This window comes from Mustela erminea, chromosome 7 (genome assembly GCF_009829155.1).
Source record: "Mustela erminea isolate mMusErm1 chromosome 7, mMusErm1.Pri, whole genome shotgun sequence".
Lineage (NCBI taxonomy): Eukaryota > Metazoa > Chordata > Mammalia > Carnivora > Mustelidae > Mustela > Mustela erminea.
In genome coordinates this window covers 27,646,011-27,673,959 of record NC_045620.1, presented here as the reverse complement: position 1 = coordinate 27,673,959, position 27,949 = coordinate 27,646,011, and the positions used below count along the sequence as shown (strand labels likewise).

Here is a 27,949-nt window from a genome sequence, read left to right as displayed (position 1 = left end):
CAAAGGATATGACAAATGGAGCTCTTCAGTTTTTTGACTGTGGTGGTGGTCACATGAGCTACATATGTAGTAAAATTGCATAGAACTAAACACATACAAATGAGTGCATATAAAACTGGTGAAATATGAAACTGGTGAATAGACCGTATCAAGGTCAATTTCCCATGATATTGTACTATAATTATGCAAAATGTCACCACTGGGGGAACCGGGTAAAGGGTATACAGAATCTTTCTGTGTTATTTTTTACAATGCCATGGAATCCTATAATTATCTCAAAATAAAAAGTAACAAAAGGTCAGTTGTAACTCTCATACTTCTAATGTGAGTGCAAAAAGGTACTTCTACTCTGGAAAATGAACCGATAATTTCTTTATAGAGTTAAACATGCACTTACCATTTAAGCCAGTAATCCCACTCCTAGATATTTGCCCCAGAGAAAGTGTGCACGAGTGTATTTAGCAGCTCCATTTATAATTGTCTAAAACTGGGTACAGCTTCAGTGTCCTCCAGAGGGTAAATGAATAAATAAACTGTGGTATATCCAGACAACAGAATACTATTCAGCAATTAATAGTATCAAACCACTGGTAAGTGCAGCCAAGTGGACAAATCTCAAAGGCATACTGAGTGAAAGAAGCCAGTCTCAAAAAGGTTACATATTATTTGATTCCACATATATGACATTCTTAAAAAGACAAAACTATAGTCATGTAGAAGAGTAGTTGCCAGGACTTAGGATGGGGAAGGGAATGATTACAAAATGATAACACAAGGGAGTTTCTGGGTGATATTAACTGTTGGTATCCCAAATGTAGTGGTGGTCACAGGAATCTAGACATGTGTTAAAATTCACAGAACTGTGTGCCAAAATGAAAAAGTCAGTTTTCCTGTATGTTAATTTAAAAAATAAAAGACTTTTTTGGGGTGACTGTAAATCATGTATCTTTCAAAAAATAAAAGACATTTTAAAAAAGACAATTTTGACATTTCAATCTTATATAATTAATATGTTCAAAGAGGACATTTAGAATTCCATTTGCAGCATAATTCCAGATTTACAAGGGGATTGAAGAGAGTACTATTGGTTTTACTTTGTAGTATACTATGGGGTTCACAGAGCATTATATGAAAATTTCCTAACTAAAACTTCAACTAAGAAAAAAAGAAAAACAATGGTTTTAAAGTAAAAAATGCTCAGTAAACACCAAGTAAAAGAACATTTATTTTAATGACCTTTACTTGAATTGTAGTTTTAGACAACATGCTGAATTAGTGTCCGCTAATTTTTTAACGTAAGAAGAAGACTTAGTTTTGTTGATACATGAATGGTAGTTATAATAATCATTAAATAATAAATAAAAATGCTAAATGACTTATAAATAGACTAAAATACACTCAGATAATTTAAAACAAAGATGAATTTTAGAACCTTTAAATTAAGACATTAGATTAAAAACCACAGTGTTAGGTCAAATCAAGGATGGTCTGCATTAGAATCAAATAAATTATTGTCTGCAGGGAAGTAAGGGAGTATTAATTATTAATTCCTCCTATACAATTTATGTAAATGATCCAATGTAAAATGGCTTTAAAAAAATATCCTATCCTTAAATGTTTCTTGAAGGCACATAGTATTTTAAAAATGTATTCTAAATGCAACATTCAAGTCAGGGAAATGGTAAATACTATACATTCAAGTTAGCTTAGTTAAAAATATTACTCAGCTACAATTAAATATTTCTGTAAGCACAGAGTTTTCCAATTCTGGCTATGATGATTCTGAATTTACAAAGGGGAAATAGGAGTCAGCCTGTATATGAAATGGATCAGACTTTAAGCTACTTCCAGACAGCTTCTGCATTAAACTGAATGGTCTACACAGAAATTCCAATGATTACATAAATCTGCATGTTCTGGATTTCCTTCACATTTTATGGAACATTGGTCCCACTGTAGCTATAATATCTGCATAGGGAGTACTCTGGCTCAGCTCAATAGCCTGCTGTTTTTTTAGGACAAGAAAGCTATAAAATTTGGCAGCAGCTTGTTTTCGGTCACTATTTCTGCAGAGTTTCATCAGACTAAAGTACTGCATTCCCATCTTGTTGGATTCCTGGGAAAATAATTAGAAAAGAAGAAAGAAAAGACAAGCAACATCATTAAAAGTACAGCAGGCTGTGGATGCATAATGAATAAAATATTAATATTTTTGATAAGTAAGTGTAAAGTCCTAAAATGGAAAAATGCAAAAGACTCACTAGTAAACTTAGAAAACATTATTGGTCATTGAGTATAAGCTTGGTTCATTGAGAAAATGTATGCAAAAGAACTCTTAAAGTGTTATACAAATTTCTGATGTGTTATACAAATGTTAGGTCTTTTAAAAATTTGATGTTAACATAAGTGGCTTTGTGGAAAGTGAAGTTAGTTTAGACTCGCAGGCAGAAAACAAGCCACAGGACTTTGGGAGGCTTCAAATACAATGAAAATTATCAGCCCTATCAGGCTTCTTCTCTTTAAAGGTACTGGGAGGTGGGGGTCACTATAAACAACTATGGTGATAAATGTAAAATTATATTTATATCTTAGTGGCAGAGGAATATAACTATATAAATATCTCCCAGTTTCCTGGCACAGATTAAAAAGATGTTGGATTCACCACAGGGCACCTATGAACCTACTAGAAAAAACTGAGATACAGTAAAGTAATTATGGATAAAGACAACACCTTTTATGAAGACTAGTACCTGGAGTCAGAGTTCTAGAATGGAACAGTATAGTACAGGACTGTCTATAGTACAGTATAGTTTTTTTGGTGAGAAATACTGTGATGAATACTAGCCAGTATGGCTTGAGCTTCATATGCCTTTGATAGCTGTGAAGTATTTTTAGAAATACAATATACAGGTTTTTTTGCTAGTCCACAACACTTAGCAAACTAATAAATTAAATACTTTATCATACTTTATCTAAACAAAAGGACAAGAAAAGGACAGTATCAGCAGCCTTTCAGAGGTGGCATATGCCAAACCTTCACTTATTCCCTCTTGAGGAGACAAGATGTGGATTGACTGGCTTTTTCCCCTGGAAGAGAAGAAGGATACCCTTTTCAATTTCAAGAATCTTTTTGAAAAACACCCCAATATGCAAGACTGAGCACTCATGCTTATTTTTCTGTTCCCTCCAGAAAGCCCTCTAAAATGAAGGTTAAAGAAGACAAGGTGACAAAGGAAGGGGATAAAGACAAAGTGAAAGACTGATTGACTTAGTAGAATAGAGAAAGTTAAAATCTAAGTACCAGCAGGAAGGAAAACCAGCAGAAAGCTAGTTAGTGTGAGCTATAGAACCTTGGAAAAGCTCAGGAATTGCAGGCAACAGTATGTTGGAAGATAGAGATAAGAATTCCTCAGAAGTCTTCTTGGGAGCAGTCAGACCCTCAGGTGCACTCTACCAGTTCACTGAACCAGGAGATCACAACTCCAATACCCTGCCAGGAGGCAGGAAGTTGCCTTTCCAGAGATTCTAACGACTGAGGCTCCAGAGTTGGGACACCAAGCAATGTGGATAGTGGAGAATTGTCATACCACAAGCTGGGAGTTAAGTGAAATTCTACAAGCTAAACAATGAGACAGTCAAGGTTTCCCCTTCCCCATCTTGGGTCCTGAATCACTGGCATCATGCTTTTCATCCCCTATGCAGTAGATTTGAAGATTTAGCTGGGAAAACTGACCATGGGTGCCAGGGGATTAGGGGAACGAAAGATAATGGCACCTGTATGTATGCAAGTGTGTGTGTGGCGGGGGGAGGCACAGCCCAATTATCTCACTGTTAAGACCACAAGTCTACAAGTGTCACCCTTGCTTATATAACTTCCAATCTGATATCTGCTGTCTGCTCTTTTTAAAAAAATATTTATTTATTTATTTTAGAGAGAAAGCACAAGCAGGGAAGGCAGAGAGAGAGAGGGAGAGAGAATCTCAAGCAAACTTCTCACTGAGCACAAAGCAGAGGTAGGGATTGATCTCACAACACTGAGGTCATGACCTCAGCCCAAACTGAAAGTTGGGTGCTCAACCAACTTTGCCACCTAGACACCCCTTTGCTGTCTCACCTTCAAATAAGAACAGATAATCAAAGGTCTACCAGACATTTGAGCTTAATTTCTAACATTCAAGAGCATTACTAACATTTAAGAGAATCACAAAGCAAACAGAGACAATGTAGGGATCAGAAGAAAACTATAACCAATGAAAGAGAAGACTCTGTATCCATAAAACATGATGAGAAGGAGGGAGGGGGACCAGTGGGAGAGACGGGACAAAGGATTATCAAGAAACACAAGGAAATTTTGGGAGGTTGTAGATACATATGTTCGCTCTTTTGATTGTAGTGATGGTTTCACAGGTGTATACATGATATTGAAACTTATCTACTGTATAATTTAAATAGGAGTGGTTTATTGTTTGTTAAGAATACGTCAATAAAGCTATTAAAAATAAATAAATAAATGAGAAGATCAGGATGCTAAAAACTAAAAGAATAATTAATAACTAAGAAAAAACTTTGGAAAACAAAAGAGGTGAAAGTAGAAATATAATTCAATAAAAACTGGAAGATAAAGTTGAAGACATTTTCTAGAGAGTAGAAAAAAAAAGACAAAGGGAATTAATATAAGAAATAAAAAATTTTTTAAAAAATTAAGGGAGAATTCAGGGGATCCAACATCTGACCTGTAGGCAATCCAGAAAGATAGAATAGATGGACAGCAAGGAGGAAATCTAAGAAATACTATAAAATTTCCTAAAATTCAAGGACATGAGCTTCCAGAATAAAGAACCCATTACCTGCTCAGCACAATAAATGAAAAAAGACCCATATCAAAACACATCATCATGAAATTTCACACCAGTAGGTGCAAAGAAAAGACTTAGAAGTTTCCAGACAGAAAATAAACGTCACCTACAAAGGATTGCCAACCAAGCAGCATCTAAATTTTCAGGAACAACACAAGAAACCTAGATATGTTACAAAGCCTTCAACATCTGAAAGATATTATTTTCAAACTCTGTTCAGAGACACCTAATCAAGTTAAAGGTAAAATAAATAAATTTTCAGACTTGTACATAAGGTGTCTCTCTCCTATGTACTCTTTATCTCAGAAAATTATGAAAAGATGTTAACTACCAAAAAATTCAGTAAAGGAAGATCAAAGCATTGAGAAATAGAGAAACTAATATGGGAAAAAGACAAAGGAATTTCCATGTTATGATAAAGGAATGTCCCAAGACAAAAACAATGGAAAAGACCTAGAGAGCAGCTAGTCCAATGAGAATAAGAAGATGATGAATTCTGGGAGGAATATTTTCAATAAAACATGCTGGAACTGGTCAATCAATTGACATATTTGAGCATACTAAAAGAGGTTTCATTATATTGTCAGAGAGTTTGGGAAAAGAATTAAGGATGAGTATATAGACACTAAGCAAATGGGAAAAATGAGGCAATGATTAACTCCAAAAAAACCCACTATGAAGTTCAGAAGAAATGTAATTACACTAATTTTTACACAGTCTTTGTAGCAGTGACTACTGATTGTCCCTTAATATTCATTCTTGTCTTCTTTCATAGCAATAGAAAAATTAGCTGGGCCCAAGATTGCCAGATAAGGATTACATTTCCCAGCTAGATGTGGCAAGGTGACTAAGTTCTGGGCAATTAAATGTGAAAAGTGACACACACAATTTCTGGTTGTACCCTTAAAGGAAATTTTGCTGCTGACCAGAATGCAGATGTGGTGGGTACTTAGCCATTTTTTAATTCTGAGAATAAAGAAAATGAGATAAAGGTAACCTGGGTCTCTGACAACCTTTTGAGAGTAGGGACTATACCAGATTATACTTTACCTTTTGAAACCATTGATACTTTGGCTCTTTGTCAAAGTCAAACCTACATCATAACTATTACAATTGTAACACTGTAGACACTGAATACTGTGCTAAAAACAGACTGGTGAGAAAGCTATAACTAAACTAAATTTTCTTTCTACATTGAAAGAAGTCAACAGATAAAATAGTAAGAACATGAAATTAGAAGTATAGATATAAATACTAAAAGAAACAGCTTAATATAGTTGCCTTTGGTGAGAAGGACTTAGGAATAAGGAAGATAAGACAAAAAATTCCTGTGTTTCCTTCTTAGCCTTATAGCATAGAACTACTGAACTTCAAAAATTATATACATGTATTATATTGATAAAAATATGTAAATTATTTTTGAGAGTGAGAGCAGGGAAGGAGGTGGGAGGGGCAGATGGAGAGAGAGAATTTCAAGCAGGCTCCATGCCCAACACAGAACCTGACTCAGGGCTCCATCTCATGCCCCTAAGATCATGACCTGAGCCAAAATCAAGTCAGATACTTAACTGACTGAGCCACCAAGATGTCCCAAAATATAAGTTAAATTTCAAAATAATCTGCTTTATTCTTAAACTGTTATAAACTTAGTTCCATATAGAGAATTAGTTGATAGCCTACTAAACACAAGAATGGGACATACACTGGATTTCTAGGAGCATGAGTATAGGTAAGAAGTTGATTAGAATATGCAGGCACTGAAAGCAAACTCCCACAGTGAGCCCTGGGTATACTGCTCAAACTAATTTCATTCTGGTGGAATTTGGTCTCAACAAAAAAATAACGGAGACTATTTCATTTTTATTAACATCTAGAAGATTGATGTCAGCATTTTATTTTTAAAAACAAAAGTAGGATTGACAAACCCTACCATCTTACCCTCAAACTATTTAAGATCTGAAGAATTCTTCGACTCCATCTCTCTGTCTCAGTATTATGTTCATTCTCTGATGACTCCTGTTTGAATGATTGATAAAATATTTCATTTAAACAAATCTTACTAAATGCTTACTATTTGCCAAGCATAGTGTTAGCTGCTACAAGAACCCCAACTATAACACTGGGTCCTGCTAAAAAAAGAACTTACAGTCTGATAATAAAGAGACTAGGAAACAAAAAAACATATATCAATCCTTTGCAGGATTATATCAATGTTACCTAGGCAATGAGGGTCTCCAGAAGAGGAGATTCTGCAGTCTTTATTAGAAATGCATCCAAAAGCATTATGTCTTTACTCTCAAAAGTAAAATAAGCAGTGACTTTTGGTTAGGACTATCCCAGCTATAGTCAATTTGAACTGAGTTGACAGGAATAAACATAAATCTATAGAAAAACTGCCTTGTAAAGACCTTTATCTGAACTTAGCTGGTGATACAGAAGCTCTAATTAATACGTGATGTTTAGCCATCTGTGTACAATTGGATTAGAACCTTTTTGATTTCAAGGGTAACTTATCCAAAAAAGATCAACACACTTCCTGTCATATTCTCTGAATAGGTTCATTCTTTTCAGTCTTTAAAATTTAGCCATCTTCAGAGACTCTCAATATTTAAACATCATCAAGCTGAAATCCCTTCACAGGAACTCATTCTAAGTTCTTATCAACTAACACTTTATGAGCTAAGAACAGAACTGGGCATAGGAAAGGTGCTGATGAATCTGACAAAAGAGCAAGTCTACAAAGTGCAGGGGGTGGGAGGTTGTGTGGGGGGGAGGAAGGTGGCACAGAACTGACCTAGTTTATAATTTTTCTGAGGCTAGCTCTGACCCTGCCATCATCCTTATCACAGGTACACTGTCAAGTGTCACTTCACGTGTACCTTTGGAGCCCAGACGCTTCCTGTCTGTTTTCAATTTCACAGACTCCAAAATGATTTCAGAGAGTTCCAGCATATTCTTGAAGCTAAGGGGACTGACTGCGGAGTCCTCATTCCTACCAGTTATACTGGCTTCCTGGTCCTGCCTGTATAGCATTCGTTTTAACATTCCAAAGGAAATGACCGGAAAATATGGTCACTTTTTTCTGAAGAGTTTTCCAAATCCCCTCAGCTACAATTTACTCTTATTTCTTTCTGGTCTGCCCTGGGATAAATGAGTTCACCCAATTACTGGTACTTATTATATTGTTAAGTATACAAATGCTGTTTTTCAAATATAAAAAAGCAATGGCCCAAGTCTTTGTTCAAGATCCATAAGACCACAGCTTCAACTATAACTGCACAACTAAACTAACCAGGAAAATGCTCAGAAAAAATAGTCTATGCGCTTTGTTGAAGCCTGTCTACTTGATCTATTCGGACACCCTACTGCTGAATCCATTGCGTGGAAAGCCCAGTGGATTATTAAAGCAGCTGAACTTGTACTGAGTTGTGGTTTGCTTGGCCATGTAGGAAAACAACCTGTGTCTACTGGAGCAAAGAGAAAGGCGAAAATGAATCACCCCACTTCTGGCTCTAAGGTGTTCAGGTATCTGTTCTGTCTTAGATTATCTACAGAATCCAGTCTATTTTTCACATTTGAAAAAGCAATCTAGTAGTCTTGGAACTCAGTATAAAGATTATTTATTTAAGAACAAACTTACCATCTGGCATTAATAGCTATTTTGATATTATTCGATAAGAAACTTTAGCTAAAATTCATTACAATCCTAAAAATGCCTTCAGCACTGTGGTACAAAGACTGGAGAAATAAGAACATGATATGTATGGAGGCAGGTGAGTCAGATATTACTTCTGGCTTTGCTATTAAATTGTGGCCCTTCAGCAGGACCACTTTCTTTTTAGTGGTCTGATATAGGCCTTGAGCCACATAATGTTTTGGGGGAAAAATGCTGTGTTTTGTTTTTGTTTCTTGGTTTTTTTTTAAATTTATAAATAAAGTAAAATTTCAAACACCCTAGGATGTACCTCTATTATAGCTCTGCTTCTTTAAAGATGTTATACATTAAAACAGTGATTCACAATATTTTTAACCTATGACTACCTTTGATAACATAAAAATTTCACAATTTTCTTTAAAATTATTTGAAATTTCAAAATAAGTTAAAGAAAGAAAAAAGGTCAAAGCAATTCTGAGTATGTCTTATCAAACTACTTATATACCTTTTTGTTGAGATCACTAATTTAATAATTCTAGAAAGTAACATGACAGCTCTAAAACCAATTTTTAGGTAAGTAAGGTGGTAACTATTTAGGAACAAAGTTTTTTGTTTTTGTTTTTTCAGATTTTATTTATTCATTAGACAGAGAGTGTGTGCACAAGCAAAGGGAGCAGCAGGCAGAAGAAGAGGGAGAAGCAGGTTTCCTGCTAAGCAGGGAGCCCACTGCAGGGCTCCATCCAGGACCCTGGGATTATGACCTTAGCCGAAAGCAGACACTTAACTGTCTGAGCCACCCAAGCACCCCAGGAACAAAGTTTGTAAGAACATTCTCAAGACTATGCATATATTTACCAACGCCAGTGTACAAGTCTCATTTTCTTGTGCTAAGATGGCATTCATTAAAGAGGATTCCTCAGCAGCTAAAGATACCATTTCAACAATATCCTGCTAAAGCAAATTAGGGAAAAATAGGTAAGTCATCACAGTAGTAGTAATCGCAGGAACAATTTTATTTTGTTAAATGCTTTAATCACATGAAGGCTCATTTCTAAAACTGATTTAAAATACTACCTGCACTCACAAAATATTATTTCTGAAATATCCCAGATAGGCTGCCCTGTTTTCCGTATGCCTCCACAAATGAAGAATTGGCACATCCTTGCCCTCTTTGCTGCCCATCCTTTCCACTCCTACTTCCTTCACCACTGCTGACCTCATATCAAACACCTTCATAGCTGTGTGGCTGAGACCATTTTCCTTTGAAGCAATTTGTCTAGCTCCAGCTCCTACCTCTATCCTCATGCCAATACCAGGTGGTGGAGGAAGAACTATAAACAGAGGGCTGAAAATGGAGGGAGGGATATTAATATCCCTACCTAGGGCCATGGCAAGATTGTTGTCACCACAGCTGGAGCTGTCACTGGCAAAAGGGAAGAAAAACAGTGTCTTCTGGAAGGGGAGCAAAGGCATAAAGGAAGAAGGAAAAAAAGAAAGCCAGAAATCCTCCATTCCTTATCATATCCTTTTTTCATTGTTATAGAAGTCATGGGCCCCCTTTTCATCTTTAACAGTCTTCAAGTTAGGAACCTACTACAACAAAGGGTACTTGATTTTTCACTTTATCTCTTAAAATTTTTAGTGAATGTAAGGAGTTGCATTTTATTCTTTAATCTACATGTTTGTGGAGACTTATTTTTTCTCTTCTAATTTCTATGAATATTCTATATTTTAGGTACTCTCCATTTTGTAGTTATTTTACATAAAAATGGTTTAGGAAGAATTGAAAGCGATGAATCAGAATCAATATTTTTCTGTCTTGTCAATATTTCCCATTCCTGATTATATTTCATATCTGTTCACCATTTTTGGAAGCACCATAAGAATGGAATTGAAAATTAAAGCATTTAAGTATAGAGTAAAGGAGTTAAGAGGGTCAAGAGAACTCATATATCAATCTCTTTACTTCAAGCACTTGGGAAAATCTATTTTGTTAACGTATTAAAAAATTGTGAACTAAACAAGCTTGCCTGATCATAAGTTTCAGTAGAAGCATTCTAAGAAATGCTTGAGCCCAAAATAAGGAAGACAGTAGTACTGGCAACCCAATATCTCAATATCTAGTATACTATCAAATATTCAGTAAAATACATTGTTTTAATGCATTATGAAATTGTTTTTCCTTCCAAGGCCATTCAGTTCCAGTGTGGATTGACTTTGAATTCCCTGAGTGGCTATCAAAATACAGTGATGAAGGAACAAACCAGAAGAGCACTAGTTTATTTTTATATGGTTTAGTTATAATACTTACATTTGTATAACTACTAAGGTGACAATGGGGAATATATTTTAAAGCACACTGTTTCCAATGATGCCTTTTTTTTTTTTTAAGGATTTATTTATTTATTTATTTGACAGACAGAGATCACAAGTAGGCAGAGAGACAGGCAGAGAGAGAGGGGGAAGCAGGTTCCCTCCTGATCAGAGAACCTGATGCAGGGCTCAATCCCAGGATCCCGGGATCATGACCTGAACCAAAGGCAGAGGCTTTAACCCACTGAGCCACCCAGGCGCCCCATCCAATGATGCTTTTAAAGGACTATGTTTTGGGCACCTGGGTGGCTCAGTGAGTTAAGCCGCTGCCTTCGGCTCAGGTCATGATCTCAGGGTCCTGGGATCGAGTCCCATATCGGGCTCTCTGCTCAGCAGGGGGCCTGCTTCCCTTCCTCTCTATCTGCCTGCCTCTGTCTACTTGTGTTCTCTGTCTGTCAAATAAATAAATAAATAAAAATCTTTAAAAAAAATAAAAAAAATAAAGGACTATGTTTCCTAGGGTTTTCTATTTCTAGAAATTATTTCTTCAAAAAATTTTTTTTAAAAATTTTGTTTGGTCATGGATTTTTAGATAGTCTTTTGGATTCAAGACCAAGATAAATATAGGTCTAAGACTATGTCTTAGACATGAGAAGAGTGAATTTATGATCAGGAAAAAAACACAGGTGTACTTTCCAGAGTCCTAAAAAATTCCATGATATATTGAATGTGGGGCCCAGTAGGATTCTTGGGATATAACTGGATTCAAGTACACTCACTTATTTGATGTATCATGCAAAATGTTTCAGTATGAAACTACTTATCTTGTAATTTACTATCCGAAACTTCTAGAAAATACTGTTCTGTAGATGAAAATCATGCTTTACATAGTACTGCCACTTACTAAACAAATTACAGAATAAGATAATACGGAATATAAACTATAATGCAAGAAGACTTATCAGAGTTTCAAGGTTCCTTCACTCTGTGTCAGAAAAATAATATTTTTATAATTTTCTTTGATTAACTTACCTCTGAACTAGTATTTTTATTGATATCCTCATGAGAGCTACAGTTAGATCCATCAATCACATCCTTCCACATTTTGGATTGATTTAAGTCTTGGTGGGAATTTAGTTCTTTCATCACAGAGGTCTCTGAATTATTAAGGAAGTAAAGAAGATTTCACCAAAATATCTTTCAAACTTAAATTGGAGTATGGTTGTTACAAAAGAAATCTTCTGACAGAAAACTTGGAATCTGAGAATTTAAGCAAAGGATGTACAAACTTTCTTATAGTTTCCCAAGTATCACGTATTTATCTTCTCTTCCCCCTTGTCTGGTTCTCATCACCTCCACTCCCCATCCTCCACCAACTGTCTCCTCCACACTCACTTCAACACATGCATTCACAAGAGTTCATGTCCATCTTGGTGTATGGTTCAGTAGATTTTTTAAAAAAGATTTTATGTATTTATTTGACAGACAGAGATCACAAGTAGGCACAGAGGCAGGCAGAGAAAGAGGGGGAAGCAGGCTCCCTGCTGAGCAGAGAGCCTGATGCGGGGGTTCGATTCCTGGACCCTGAGATCATGACCTGAGCTGAAGGCAGAGGCTTAACCCACTGAGCCACCCAGGTGCCTGGTTCAGTAGATTTTAATGTCTTCAGGACAAGTGATCAGGAAGCAGAGACTCGCTCACTGCCAAAGCTGGTTTTATTATTCCTTTACAATTGTCACAATAACAATCAGTAATTTTTAATACTCCATGGATCCTCTAAGTGGATGGAAGTGTCTATGTCTCAGGTTAATTGTATTCTTTAAATGCTATTCTTATCACTAGGTGACTTATCATGTTCCTTGTCTTAAAGTGAAACATTATCCTCCTAGATAAAATAGTTTTATCTGTTGAAGGTTTAGGAGTAGGGATGGGGGAGATAGGGAGGAGTGAGATTAGGAATAGGGAGATAGGGAGGAGTGAGATTAAGGAGGTAGGGAGGAGGAGAGAGATTACGAAGAATCCGCATAATATATATACCTCATCTTTTTAATGTAGTTTGTTGAATGAAAATTAACCTGTAGGCAATGCTGATGTAACAATTTCTTTAGGCTGAAATACTCTTCTAGAGACAGCATTTATTCTTGGGAATATGGAACTGGATCCCATTTTCACTTGAAATGCAAAAATGACATTTTTGTTTCTACAACATTCCCCTCAACACCAACAGTTAGGATGTCTCACCTATTATGTTTTTGCTTTCCACTTCTTCCCTTACTGATTCCTTCTGTATCAATTTTCTTCCAAGTTTAAAGCCAGAGGACAGAAAGCATTTTGTAAACAACTGTAAAAATATACATTTTTATTTCTTGTTTTTCTACAAGTAAAACGATTCAATAAAATACAAGCACATGTGCCAAAAAGTGAAAACTACAATTCATGCACACACACATCAAGCAAATGAACTCAAAAGGAGGTATTTTTTGTAAGTTTATATTCTGTTGTATACGTGAATGTAAATACGGATTTACTTATTTATAACCAAACACTGTACCTACATAAAAAGATGCAAACTGTTACCATTTTCAGTGCAGCATGAGTCAAATCCTGGGCAGCAGTTGACAGAAGTGTGTCCACTCCTCCCTTCTTCTTCCACATCATCAGTCTTTGGGTAGGAGGTGCAAGTTCCAAAACCATGAGTGTGTCCGTAAAGGAAGTAAGCTGTTTATGCATAATTTTGCTACTGATCTCCTTGATTGGATCTATGAGCAATTTTCTCTTTTTGCCTTTTCTCTTCTCAGCAATGTCTAAATATAAGAAAAAGGCACAAATGTGATTGGTTGTACAGCTTTGTAAAGTGATATTCTAGGCGCTGCATATCTAAGAAACGTCTACCACAATGGAACCTACAGAGTTGCCATGGGAAGAAAATCCCTTTCTCTCTTCTAATAAATTATGCTTCACAAGGTTTTTGCACAGCTAGAATATGTGAGCAGCCAACAGTGGATGCATTTTGTAAAGTGTTTGTTCAAAGTGCTTAGGAGGGACTCTGTTGACCTAGCAGGCAGACAAATGAGGAAATGCAGAGCAGAGGATATAATCAGGGAAGTAGCTCAATCTTGAAGTTCCCTAAAATATCTATATAAGAGGATATTTTGAAACATTAATTTGTATCTGTCCAGTATATTTTTCCCTCCTCCATTGAAATTCATACATAAATTCCAAGTCAGTAGCTAGGTCCATGGGATTGCACTCCTTTTAGAGAATTTTACCAGGTAGAAAGCAGGAGTCAAGCTTTTCCTTAGTAAAGATGCAAAAAGGGAAGATGAGATTTCCCAGAAAGGAAGAAGATCTGAGATCAGATGGAGCCAAATGGAACAGTAACCTGCCTGCTAATGTGCCTTAGTAAAATCCTGGGAATGTGGCGAGATCCCAGAAGGGCTGCTGTGTGATGACCCCAGAGGTTACATAGGCTGGGACAGTGGGTACCACAAACTGTTTTGACTGATGACCAAAGTTTCCTTTCTATCTGTCACACCCCTCTCCCAAATTTTGATACTACATAGCTTAGGCCACATAGGGGAAATGTACAGATTGAAATTTTTACCAACCCAGTGAGATAAAAACTCAGAGTTGTATAAAGTAGAGAAAAAAGCTTGAATCCTTTATCCTTTGCATGCCCGAATTTATAACTGAAATTCATATCAATTATACTACTTGAAACTATGATGTCCTTATAAGGTCAAGTCATATTCAATTCATATTTATCTTTTATTCCTTAAAACATGCATGAGGTTAAATTTTAGAGCTCATAGGCTTCTCTTCTGATCCTTTTATTTTGTCTTATTTTCCATTCATTTGCATGTTTATCTATCTTCTCAATCAGATTGTAAGCTTCTTAAAAGCAGTACTATGTCTTCTTCATTTCTGTGCCCAACAGAAAGTAATGGTTCAGTAACTACTGGCATTGAACTCAGTTTTAGATTTTCCTGTTTTCCACACTGGTTATATGGCTTGACCACAATTGACTATAATGAAAGGATCACCTCAAATTTCCTCCATACCCTTTCCCTATCATATTGCAAATGTTATTACTGGTTTCACTCCTTCCAATAATATTTCACAGATTATCTCACAGTAAATAATATAATAGTGTATCAAAAATAAAAACTAAGCCTGGGTGGCTTAGTCAGTTAAACAGCCAACTCTCTTGATTTTTGCTCAGGTCATGATCTCAGGGTCATGAAATCGAGCCCTGTGTTGGGCTCCACACTCAGTGGGGAGTCTAGTTGTGGATTCTCCTCTCCCTCTCCTTCTGCCCCTCCCCCTCAGATAAATAAATCTTTAAAAAAATTTTAAAAACAAAAATCAAAAACATGATTTAGTCTGACCTGAAGCATCAATTGGGTCAAGGGTAAATCCTTGTTCTTCATTTGATAATGTGTCATCCATTTTTCCATTTTCAGGTAGACATATATACTCTGGATTATCTGGTTCCACTAATAATACCACCATAAAAGGAATTGTTAAAAAAAATAATGGTTATGTTATAACTTAGATGCTTATATGAGAATAAAAGCAAAAGATAATGATAATTGAATACTTATATTGTTAACTGGAACCAAATCTGGTTTTTAGTATCATGTACTTAATGGAGTTGAAGAGACACAGAGATTACGTGGTCTGAGGCAGTGTTTAAATGTGCTCTCATACCAAATAAACCCAATTCTGGCTAAATACTTTCACTGTAACTTTCTCGGAACCTAGTTTCCTATTTCATATTGTCCAGGGTCAGACTCTGAGGAGAGTTTGAGGGATAACATTCTTTACTGTTTCATTATACTATATTGCTACTTAAACTGTGCAGTTATAGGGCTTAATCTGAATATTAGTATCTGTTCACTTTCTACAGAAAGGATAATTTCATCATACCCACTATAGTATCAGAAGGCTCAGGAGGCAGAGAAATTTCTCTGCTCAAATGCATGTCTTCTAACAGGATATTCTGATCATCTTGCAGTAGATTGTCTTGAAAAACAATAAATACTTTTGTCATACAGAGTTGAATCTGTCATTTGTTCACTAAACATTTACTGACACTATTGTATACAAGAATGATAAGGTACAACCCTACTTAAGTAGATTTGAATGGTTACACAGACTCTTGTATTTCAAACAGGATAATGTTAAATTATATATTTATCATTTCCTTTCCTTTATTAAGTAGATGTTTAATTTCAGAAGATATTTACTAAACTAATACCAAGATAGTAACCTTGTTACATAACCATCTTTAGATTTCAAATCAAGAAGTAAAAGCTTTCAAAATTCTTTAGTAGAGATTTAAGGTAAAACCATGTATTTTCATAATTTTAACATTTCAGAAAGTTTGCTATAACCAGCCTTTTAAAGCAAACTAGAGAATTTTAAAAAGATTTGTTACTTAACCATCAATATCTTTAGAACATGTGTATTTAGATTTCCCAGTTTTTGTCTACCCTATTTCTATGATTATTTTATTAAAATATCATGATATAAATATACAATTATAATATAAAATGTCAGACAGATCCTTTAGCTGTTTCACAATTTCTGTTAAGGAAAATAATATTTTCTAATATATGATCTAATATATTTTGTGAGGACTATATTAAATCCACTCCTTCCCCTTTAAAAATTAAGAATTTGTAAAAATAAAAACATATAGTATTTTATAACCTAAATGAAAAATGTGTTTAAATAGATGGCTATTCACTTAGACCTAGCCTAAATGTTTAAATACACCATAGATTTTTAAAAACTTGTGTAAAAAATATATTGATTTATATGACACAGGGACATACCTGAAATTTTAGTATGATCTAATAAACCGATTAATACATTCTAGTATGATTGAAATAAATATTTGATTTCTATATAACCAGACAGCATACCAATCATCTCTCCTGCAGACCCTTCATCTCCAAATCCATCTCCACTGTCATAGAATAGAGACTTTTCTCCAGCAAGGCTTCCAGAACTATGTTCAACTAGAGGACCACTGGAATTCAGCAATATGTTGTCATCAAAGTAGCTATGTCTTCTGAGAATTTCAGATTCTTCCCCTAAGTGAATATATATCATTAATACTGAGTTAGCCATAGAAACATAAAGTTTTAGGGTTAGATGGAAATTCAGATATCTTCTTGTATAGCCCCTCCCATTTTACAGATAAGAACAATAAGAGCTTAAAAACGTATTTGAATTGTTCAACTAATGTCACTCAGTTAATCAGTAGAGACTGGATTTTTAGTCTAGCATTTTTTCCGAAAAAACATTAGGATAGGGTTTTTAGTTGTAATTCAATTTAATATTTCCCAGAGGGTTATTATTGGTAGTGGAATAATGTCTTCTGCATTAGAAAGGTCATGTCTGCTTGATCAAGCATTATATCATATTATTTCAGTTTCTTGTGTTGTTTATCCATAATGGAAGTTTGGAAAATAAGAGGCATGTCTGTCTTCTCAGGAATGGAAAAGTAGATAAAATATTAAAGAATGGGCTTATAACATTCATTCAATAAATACCTATTGAATGACTGGGTATTAAGCAATCTGCTAGGTATTGGACATACAGCACTTAAAAAGAAAAAACACGGTCAGCTAACATTAACTGAGTGCTTATTATGTGCATTATATTATGTAACAGAAAATACTATTATAATCCTTATTGTACAGACAAGGAAACACATCCATAGAAAGGTTTTATAATTTGCACACAGTCATACCCCAATAAATGACAAAGCCAGGATCTGAACCTAGCAGAGACAGTGACAGTATCAGTGTTAGAATTTCACTGGTAAAATATATTGCAAAATGGCAACTTATGAGAGCAACTCCTAAGACACTGACAGCAGCAGGTAAAGTGAACTCCCTGACTTGCTTCCAGATCGACTGTCAGCACTTGTATATTCTTTCCCTTTCTTGGGTTTGAATCTCTAGGTCCAGGAGTCTGAAACCAGTGGTCAGACAGAGCTGGTCTTCTCTTCCCTCTCTCTAACAACCATGTTAGTATTAGTAAAGAAAATAATGAAGAATCATTTATATTAAGATTTCTCTATAGGCCCACATCTCCTGGAAAGGAAAACTTGAAAAAGGGAGCCTTCATTGCACTGGATTAAAGATTTGTTCAATAGAAGACTGACTTAAAAAAACAAACAACCCTCCCCCACCCAAAAAACCTAAAATATGTTCACATCTTCCAGAAGCAGCTTGAAAGTTCCCAAAAGAAAAGCCAGCTTTGATCAATAAGATAATAAAATTTATCAACAGACATTGTATTCTGAGCATTGAGCATCACAATACTAAGATTACTAAAAAATTTTTTTAAAATAATCATTGCTTTCAATCTTATATTGTAGTTCAGAATAGTATGGATTAATATTAAACATTTCTCAGAAAACATTAGGTTTGAGCTAGTTTTTGGAAGAGAGAAAAATCATTTATTGGTGAAAAGAGCTGAAGGAGAGAATAAGGGAAGTAACTCTCTGATGTTGTTACTAGTATCTCAGTTTACAAAAAGGGTAGTCAGGCTCAAAGAAGCTAGATGATTTGCCCAATATCACACAGCAGGGCAAGAGAGAAAGCTGATTCAAACTTGGATCTATTGGTATACTAAGAACATGTTCTTCTCCTTTTTTGAATTGTGGGAGACACCGACTGAAAACAGTTAAATTGTATTTGTTGACTGGTAAGACATTTAGAGCAAAAACTGTAGTGAGAGTAAAACAAAGTTGATAAAACAAAGAAGATGATATACTTGTGGAGGGCCTTGAGGATAGGCAGGGGTGTCTAAAGTAAGTCATAGGAATCCAAGATACTTAAGTAGAGGAATGTGATATTTAAAAAAAAATGAATTTAAGGACAATTGTTTTTGCAGAGATATATAAAATGTGGGAAGAGACTGGGAGATATGTAGGAGGGTATTATAGTACTCCAGGCCTTTAGTACTTATGAAATATATATATATATATATACACACACACACACACACACACACACACACACACACACACACACACGTGTGTGTGTATGTAATGTAATACATTCTAAGTAATATATATATACACACACACACGTATATATATGTGTATATATACATTTTTTTTAAAGTAGACTCCACACCTAGCATGGAACCCAATGTGGGACTTGAACTCACAACCTGAGATCAACCTGAGCTGAGATCAAGAGTTGGATACTTCATCATCTGAGCCATGCAAGTATCCCATTACTGGTAAACTAGGGTGACTAGGGAAATAGAAAGAAGACCTAAGAGGCATTTCCAATTTTTTATTGTTGTAAATCAACACTGGTATGCAGCTTACAGAAAGTGTAGTTAAAAGTGATCCTAGTGGGGTATCTGGGTGGCTCCTTCAGTTAAACATCTGACTTTTGGTTTTGGTCATGATCTCAGGGTTGTCTTCATGTCTGTCTGACATTCTTCTCAGACATGTCTGTCTGAGATTCTTTCCTCCTCCCTCTCCCTCCCACTCTCTCTATCCAGCTCTCTATCCCCCAGCTCTCTATCTCTCTCTCTCAAATAAATAAAATCTTGAAGAAAAAAGGTGATCCTAAAGTTTCAGTCCTAAAGAAGAGTAGTAGCATTTACAGGGAAATGTGTAAAGAGTGTCTTGGGCAGTAGGAAATATGATTAACTTTTTGCCAATGTATTACATTCTAAGTCTTGGGGTTACAGACAGTAAAAGATCCATGCACCTCAAAGTATGGTTTGTGGGTTGGTCCTCATCCATGACAGAGTAAATACACAAATTAAAGGTAAAGTTTAGAACATCTTAGAGCAATTTTACAGAGTAGTTTTATATATGTTGAATTTAATAACAAAAATTGAAGCATATACTTTTATTTTTAAACTTTTAATTTTTCTAGTAATCAATTTTTAAATATTTTATAAAAATATCATTCCATGATAGACCAAAAATTAACAAAAATTATAAAACTTGTCCTGCACCAAATCATTTAAGAACACAGCTATGGATCGCAAGAGTTATGGAGGGAGAGTTAGGATAAGAAGCAGAGGTTAGAGATGTAGCTCAAGCATTACTGCCTTGACCACCCATCCCCACCAAACAGATTTAGGCTATCTATCTATGCTCAGAGTTTCAGGTACTATAAGTGAGTCAAAGATGAATATGACACAGATCTTATCATCTTGGGGTTTTCAGATTAACACAGGATATACATAATATCATGGTATAAGACAGAGGTAAGTGCCATAAAAAGAACAAATACTATATGGCCTCAATTCTAGAATACACTCAGCATCTTCTGTTTCACAATCATGAGTATGTATTTGGCATCTGGTATTTCCTCCTTAGTCCCAAGCCATGTTAAAATCTGTTTGTTTGGTTTTTTTTTTAAGAATTGATATTATCATATACTGGAGGAATTATATTTTGAAGTCATGCTATATGCAGCACACATGTAAAACCTTATGTATATGTTACCACAGCAAATGTTTATTTGCATGTCTCTAACCCACCCGGGAGCTCCTTCAGGAAATGCCTCTGCAAACTTTGCAGTGCCTGTGCCTATAATAGCGCCTACATATATTTAGTATTCAAAAATGATTGTACAGTAAGAAGGGAAGTTTACAGCCTAAGACTGAGTCTTGGCATTGACAAAGGTAAAGGCAAACTTACTGAGAGTTGCATTTACGTAACAAGAGATTCATTCTAAAGATATTCCTAATGGTGTAAGGATAGCTCTTTCTATTGACATTGTTTCAGTACAAAACTGCAAGTATAATTGGTTAAAGCTTATAATTTTAATTTCTCAAATATTCTCACCAAAGCTTCCAGCTTGGAAAAGTAGGTCATTACCATAATCTTCTCTAAGTGTGATTTCCTCTGGTCTGCTTTGGTTCTGAGCAAAGTGTTCTGAAACATCAATAGCACTATGGAGAAACAGAAGATTGACGAAAACATGGGAATAGAACCCAAGGATTTTGCAATATCCTGAAAAAACCCCAAACCCCTAAAACAAAAAACAGGTTTTATCATAAAACCACTTTTATTTTCTCAATAGTATTATTTACAAACACTAGTTTATTATACATGCATATATACAAATGATCTCCAGGTTGCCAAATCCAGGAGTCGATTCTCAGTCCTTATCTTACTTATCCTAACCAACCGCATTTGAAACAGATGTTCACTTCCTCATGGAACAGTCTCTCTCGACCTACTTACTTCTGATTTTTTCTGTATCTCACTGGCTGCTCTTTTTCCATCTCCTTTAATAGTTCTTCCTCATCAGACTATTAGCTACTAGGACTGACCCAACGCTCTGTTCTCAGATCTCTCTCTTTTTAAAAAATTACACACATTCCCTGTGGGTCTTTTATGACTCACGGATGAAGTTCCAACAATATGTTCACAATTTCCAAATTTATATATCCCAATCCAGACCTCTTTCCTGAATTTCAGACCCAGATATTTAACTACCTGCCTACTGTCCTTGGGTGTGCAACAATCATCTCAAAATTTATGTCTAAAGCCTAAGTTAGCCTTTACCCTGCCCCTCTTAAACCTGCCATTCCCTAGTTATCCTCATTTCATTAGGTGGTTAACTCCATTCTCGTGCCCAAATCATATGATCTCTCTTTCCCTTAAAGCCATATCCAATTTTTCAGGAAATCCTGTTGGCTTTGTCTTCAAAATATATTCATAATTTGACTGTCACCACCTTGATAACATGAAGACTGAGAGTGAAGTGATCATGGACACTGTCATTTCTCCCTTGGACTTGGTTTTTTGTTGTTTTTTTTTTTTTTTGGCTGGGGTAGTACCATTGATTAAGGAAGAACAAGACAAAGGCCACAGGAAGTTTTCTTCAAGGACACAGAGCCCAGGCATCCTGATCCCACATCTGTGGGCTGCTGGTGGGGACACATGTCCTCAATTAGGCCCTCAGGCTCCCACAAACAGGGCAGGGCTGTCATGTCCCCTTCCTGTCCATCCTAGTCATGAGTCCTGGGATCCCCCACCCAAGGCACTAACTCTTTTCAACCACCAATGCCCTCCTTCCCCCATGTCCCCTGGGCTTTCACTTTCAGATCAGTGGAGGGTGGGGATATGGTCTGGTGTGGGCAGGGAGACCCTCTCAGCTCTGGGCTCTCCCCCAGCAGTTCCTGGTAAGAGCTGGGGTGGAGTTCCCCTTGCAGCCCCTAAGGGGAGGGGACCCAGGCTAGGTGTTGGGTTGGAGGGATCATCTGGACTTCTTACTGAAATAATCTTCTCATAGGCTTTTTGCTTCCTCCCTTTCCCCCTTACAGTAAGTAGCCTGAGGAAGCATGTTGAAATCAAGTCAGATCCAGTCACTCTCCTATTCAAAACCCTCCTATTTTTCCTATCAGAGTAAAATAAAAGTCTTTAATGCAGCTTACAACACCCTACATCATTTGCACCCTCTGCTACCTCTCTGACCTCATCTCCTACCACTCAGATGCTCATTTATAGCACTCCGGTCTCACTTGTTTCCCTGCTGTTCCCTGAAAATGTCCAATGTGTTCTGCCTTAGGGCCTTCCCGCTTGCTCTACCTGGAACCTTCTTCCCCAAGTTACTGAATGATTTGTTCTTACACCTCCTTCAGGTTTCAGTTCTAACCCTTAAAAAAAAAAAGAAAAGAAAAGAAAAAAAAAAAGCCTTTCCTGACCATCCTCATTTATTTACTTTATTTTCTATTTCTTCTCATATTGCTGATCATTTCCTGGCATATTGTGTACTTACTTGTTTATTGTTTGCCTAAAATGTAAGATTCTTGCAGACAGGAACTATTGTTTACTGCTATCTCCTTTGTGCTTAGATCAGTGCCTGGCATATGGAAGGCACCCAATAAATATTTACTGAATGAGTGGATGAACATACTGTCAATAGTGTGAACTACTTTCAGCAAATATAATGATATATTTTTGGCACTGTGTTTCAAAATTTCACACCGAATTTAAGTTATGTCAACTGCATGTGTTTCAGTTGTTACCTAGATTTCACTTGTGTTCATGAAATATGAAGGTGAAAACAACAAAATATCAAGAAAATCAAATTGAAGGAAAATGAATTTTAAAAATTTACTTCAGATTCTGGGTGTCAAAATCATGAAATTCTTCTGGCAGTGTAATAGCATTGTAAGCAGCTTCAAAATTCTCTTTTGGAAGGTCAACCAGTCCTGAAAAGAATCAAAAACCACATTCAATGAGCAATAATGTTATATAAGTAGAAAATCCCAACTCCTGACCTTCTTTAGTCCATTCTCTACGAACAGCCAGAGTGATATTAAAAATATTTAAAAAGCAATCAGATCAGTTCACTCTTGTGCTTAAAATGATTTAGTGACTTCCCCAGTGCATTTAAATAAAATCCAAATTTCTAATCTAATCCCTACAAATCTACCAGCATCATCTTTTCCTCATTCACTAGACTCCAACCATCCTGGCCTTTTTGTTCCTCCAGACCTTTGCTCTCCCAGTTCCCTCTGCCGAGAATGCTATTCCCTCAGGGACTTTTTAACATGGCTGGGTACTTCTCATTCTTGAAGTTTGACCTTAAATTCAATCTTCTCTGAAAGGCTTTCCCCAATCAGCCTAACTCAAGTAAAGTTTTCTGTTATTTTTGTTGTAATACTCTGCTTACATTCCTGCATAGTGCAATTGCAATCTATAATTATTGTAATAATTTTAAAAAACTTTTTCATTATTTGATTTCCTCACCAAACTGAAAGGCACCTTGTTTGCCTTGTTTGCCCTTGCATCCCAGAACCTAAAATAGTGTTTGGCACAAAATATGGGATCAATAAATACCTGTGGATTATATAAATGAAATAATAAACAAATGAACCATATTTGATTGAGTATAAACTTATGTAGAGATTCTACAAATATTTTAAATAAAGAAAAAAAAAACCCTGTCAGCCCCAATTCAACAAATATTAATTGAGGGAATAGTATGTTCAAGGCACTGAAACAAGTACTATAAGAGATTCAGAAAATTAACATGACAGAGATGTTACCTTCAAGGAGCTTGCAAACTAGTGTAAGAGGCAAGGCCTGTACCTAAATAACCATAATATGAGATAGAAATGATGAATGTCTTTAAGTTTAAAGGCATTATATTTATGATGCATGTAAACCTCTAAGACTTTTGAATGTCTAGAGATTTTCTATAATATTTCATAATAGCATGCTTCTTAGAGTCCTAAGAATTCTGAAAATAATGACAATTATAATATCTGGCTTTTGTCAATTACACTTCATCTCACAGAGGCAGAAACAGATACAGCAAACTAAGCAGCCCGTTAAAACTGATCTCAGAATTTCTTACATAATTGTGGTAGTTTTACATATATTTTTTATGTAAATATGCATGAAAATTACAAGTTTTTGAAAGTATAACCTTTACCTGAAAATACAGGAAAAGAGCAAGGGAAAGAATATAATTTGTCCTTAACCATGGAAACTTAGAATCATTGAAAAGAAAGTTTATATTCATTATACACCCTGGAATTATAGAGCACCACCAATTAAAATAGCCCACCCCAAATAAAAATGCCAAGGGGAACCAAGAAAGTGAGACAAATCAACATTGCAAGTATACCTGGGCGAAATGTCATCTTCATTTTAAGCAATGCTTCACTGCAATCTGCCAAAAGATATTTTGCCTTCCTATTATAGATTCGCACAACTCCCAAAAGAAGGTGTCCTGAAGTTCGAAGTGCAATTTTCACCTTTCAATAATTTTTAAAGTATTAGAATGTTAAGAACTAGACCCATAAACCCTATTTGAAAATTACAAAATCATAGAATTTCTTCTCTTTAAAAAGGAGAAATTTTACTTATTCTTATTTAAAGTGAATTACTTTACTTCATCTTGTAAAATGGTGAACTTTTGTTCTTACTCAATGAAGATAATCTCAGGTACCATTTAAGTGAAATGCGTTATTATTGGTTTCATGGGAATAATATAAACTCTGCAGTCAGGCAGACTCGAGTTCAAGTCTTAGCTCAGTTACTGAGGTTGTCATTCAAACTTCTTGAACTTCAGTTTATTAATAATGGCCACAACTTATTATACATTTATTTTGTGCCAGGCATTTTCTTAAGAGCTCTTCATATATTATTTAATTTTAACAACACCCTCTTTTTACCAAAGAAAAAAAAAACAGACTCAGAAATGTTAAGTAGCATGTCCAAAGCAACACAACTACTAATGGAGTAGGAATTAAACTTAAATTTGACTAACTCAAAAGTTCATCCCCTTAACTACCACACTTCACTGAGGCTAAACGAAGCCCGTTTCATAGAGTTACTGTGAAGATTAAATAATCTAATGAACATAAAGCCTAGCCCAGTGCCTGATACATGGAAGGTTTTCTAATTATCATTCATCCATCTTTGAAGCAGAAAAACTTAACCTAAAAACATACAAAAACAGTACTTTAATGCAAATTGTAATATCTTATTATAGTGTCTTAATAATGAAGTATTTTCATATATATTTTGAGTTATACTCAATTTTTTTTCTATTCTGTGTATTCATCTGTTCACTATTTTTCTAAGTAGTACTTATTTGGTTCCTATGACTTACATGGTATTTTGTTAAGGATATAAGGAAGGATTACAAAACATGTATAAAACATGACCTCTCTACTTCAGGGTCCAATCTGTTCATGATAAACATATGAAATAGTATTTACCAACAGAAACTGACGTATGTTTAAGCTCAGATAATAAATGTTATACAAATTAAAAGAATGAAGACCATTTCAGAAGTAAATTTCCTTGGAAGTTTATAATTTTAATTTTATTTATAAATAAATTTTGTTTATAATTTTAACCAATAACATACCTTAGGTGAAAGAATTTTTTCAATGGTTATCTCTAGATTACATTCAAATACATGAGCTTTTGTGAGTTTCTTCTCCCAGTGAGCAGCAAGCCAGATTTTGGCCAATGGCCCTCGCTTACTCATAAGCACATGTGTGTAGAACATGTTGCCTCTATTCCTTAGCTGTATTTAACAAACTAGAAGGAACATTAAAAGATATTTAAATGTTGATTACAAAAACATCTCAGTGCTACTTTATAGCAAAAACACTTATTAATTCTATAAAATAACAGATTATCTTGCAATTCAAGGCATAATTCAAATTCATATTTTTTTTTTAAGAAGAAACTGTTATTTAAAATGTGAAATTAAAAACTAACAAGAGCTCTGTTGGATTGTGAACCACACCCGGTTTAAATGTATTCTGATCTTTTATGGCTTCTTACATCCTACTTTGTTTTTTACATCCTACTGCGATTTATCCTGCAAAGGATTTGAGTTTTCTTTTTAATATAGTCAAATAAAAAGAGGAGAACGCTTGGGAAAAATCGATGGAAATAGGGAAAAAAGCAACAGGAAAAGGTGGACAAAACTAAGAAAAGTGAACACATATCACCTCTTTTCTAAAACTTAGGAATTTGAGAAATGTTGGATCCTTGACTTATAACCAGGTTTGAATTTCTTTGTTTTCTGCAAGATGCTCTTGATTATTCAACAATGTATTAACCTTTGAAGTTGAAATAATGGAACTCTAGAGGATTATAAACTGGAAAAATGAAGAAAACAAGAAACTACAGGAAGAGAATCACAAAGCAAGAAAGGAAACAAGAATCAAATTTAAATGTTCCCAAACAAGAATGGTGAAAAAAAAAAAAAAACCTTAAGTCAGAACAAAAACAATTTATGCGCATTTCTACCCACTGTACTATCCTCAAGTATATCATAAGGCCCCACTTTAAGCAAAGGGATATTATAATACTTTGACTTCTAGAGAAGAATCAGGTTATTGCTCACAGATAAGCAATTTTAAGCTGCCACCATAAAAGCTTTTTTGCTTCTTTTCTACTTAAAGTTCTGATCAAAAGAGAAAAGCCAAATGAACACAAAAACAAAATCAGTCAGAGAATTCAAAATTTAGGTGAACTTAGATCAATACCCATTTCCACCTCAAAAATCAAATCACTGTGCCTGAAATTAAAACTTGGGCAATCTACCAAACCACATTCCCCAGAGAGCGAGCAGGCGATTTTAATGATTATGGCCTGCGCCTGCCCTGGTTCCACTTTCTTCTTTTCCGTTCTGTGTTTGGTATCTTACAATAAATTCCAATTTATCTCACAAAATTACTCCCAGGTATACGGTTATTGATGTATTTTAAGGAAAAACAACCCTGTGATTTAATTTTCCGGAGACACAGAATGTCCCGAGAATGTCCACCCTCCCCGCCCCCCCCCAACACCCGTCACCCCGCACAGCCCTCGGGATGTTTCTAGATTGGACTGGCTTCGAGCAAAGCGGAGCTGACGAGAATCGGGAACCGGGAGCCAAGGAGGGGCCGCTGCTGGGAGAGGGTCCCGGGCAAGGAGGGGGTTTGGGGGAGGGAGGAGGAGGAAGAGGGAGGCCGCCGGCGAGGGGGAGAGAGGGGCGCACAGCCAAGCGGGCGGGCCGCTCTGGGGCAGAGGCGTGGGGAGAGCCGGAGGGTTCCTTCAGGGGGGCAAAACCGGGTGAGGGGCGACGAAGAGGCAGGCGCAGGAGGCGGGGTGGGAGGGTCCGCGGCTGTGAGGGAAAGACAGCGAGCGCCAAGGGCAAGGACGCCAAGGGCTTCCTCCACAAACGACTCCTCAGACTTCAAGGCCGCCTGTTCAGAGAGGGAAACTGAGGCCAGAGAGGTGCCCACAGGCGCCCGTTCCTCTCTGCAAGGGCAAGGAGCGGCGGGTCGCGCCTCCAGCCTGAGAGGCTGAGCTCTGAGCCTCCAGCTGAGGGCGGCTGCGATCCTCCCTCAGGCGCGGTCCACGGGTCTCGCGCCTCTGAGGAGCTGGCGGGGCGCGTGTGGGGATGTGGGTGGCCGCCGCCCCCATCACTTAGCTCGCCTTCAGTCCCCGGCTCCCGCCCAGTCCCTCAGGCTGCGCCCTACTTTCGGCGCCGGGTGTGAGGAGAGGCGTGCCCGAGCAGGGGCTGGAGGACGAGTCGCCGGGGTCCGGGCGTCGAGTCAGAAGCGCCTCGCTCCCAGTGCTGCCAGGCGTCAGGGCTGC

General features: G+C 36.3%; 1 protein-coding gene across 2 annotated transcripts; it reads right to left on the bottom strand.

The window, feature by feature from the left end:
* Nucleotides 1–1,290: 1,290 nt before the first annotated feature.
* RAD21L1 (RAD21 cohesin complex component like 1) lies at nt 1,291–27,949 on the bottom strand. 2 transcript variants are annotated; one of them, XM_032353742.1, is made up of 14 exons: nt 27,832–27,949; nt 25,719–25,894; nt 24,468–24,597; nt 22,950–23,043; nt 20,666–20,772; nt 16,755–16,925; nt 15,754–15,849; nt 15,213–15,320; nt 13,402–13,628; nt 13,066–13,165; nt 11,857–11,981; nt 9,367–9,459; nt 6,795–6,872; nt 1,291–2,116 (listed from the first exon to the last, which is right to left on the bottom strand). In XM_032353742.1, the coding sequence occupies exons 2-14, from the start codon at nt 25,860–25,862 to the stop codon at nt 1,928–1,930; spliced, it is 1,662 nt and encodes a 553-aa protein (XP_032209633.1). In that variant the 5' UTR covers nt 25,863–25,894; nt 27,832–27,949; the 3' UTR covers nt 1,291–1,927. The 2 variants fall into 2 exon arrangements, with proteins under 2 accessions (XP_032209633.1, XP_032209635.1); XM_032353744.1 differs by lacking the exons at nt 6,795–6,872; nt 9,367–9,459.

Bases quoted from the DNA above. Each gene is read 5' to 3' on its own strand.
- RAD21L1 (XM_032353742.1), bottom strand. From the start codon at position 25,862: ATGTTCTACACACATGTGCTTATGAGTAAGCGAGGGCCATTGGCCAAA. The intron at 13,166-13,401 runs GTAACAGTTTGC...ATATTTTTACAG, and splicing joins CTCATGCTGCACTGAAAATG to TTGTTTACAAAATGCTTTCT. The intron at 11,982-13,065 runs GTGAGACATCCT...TTAATAATTCAG, and splicing joins GGAAAGCAAAAACATAATAG to AGACCTCTGTGATGAAAGAA.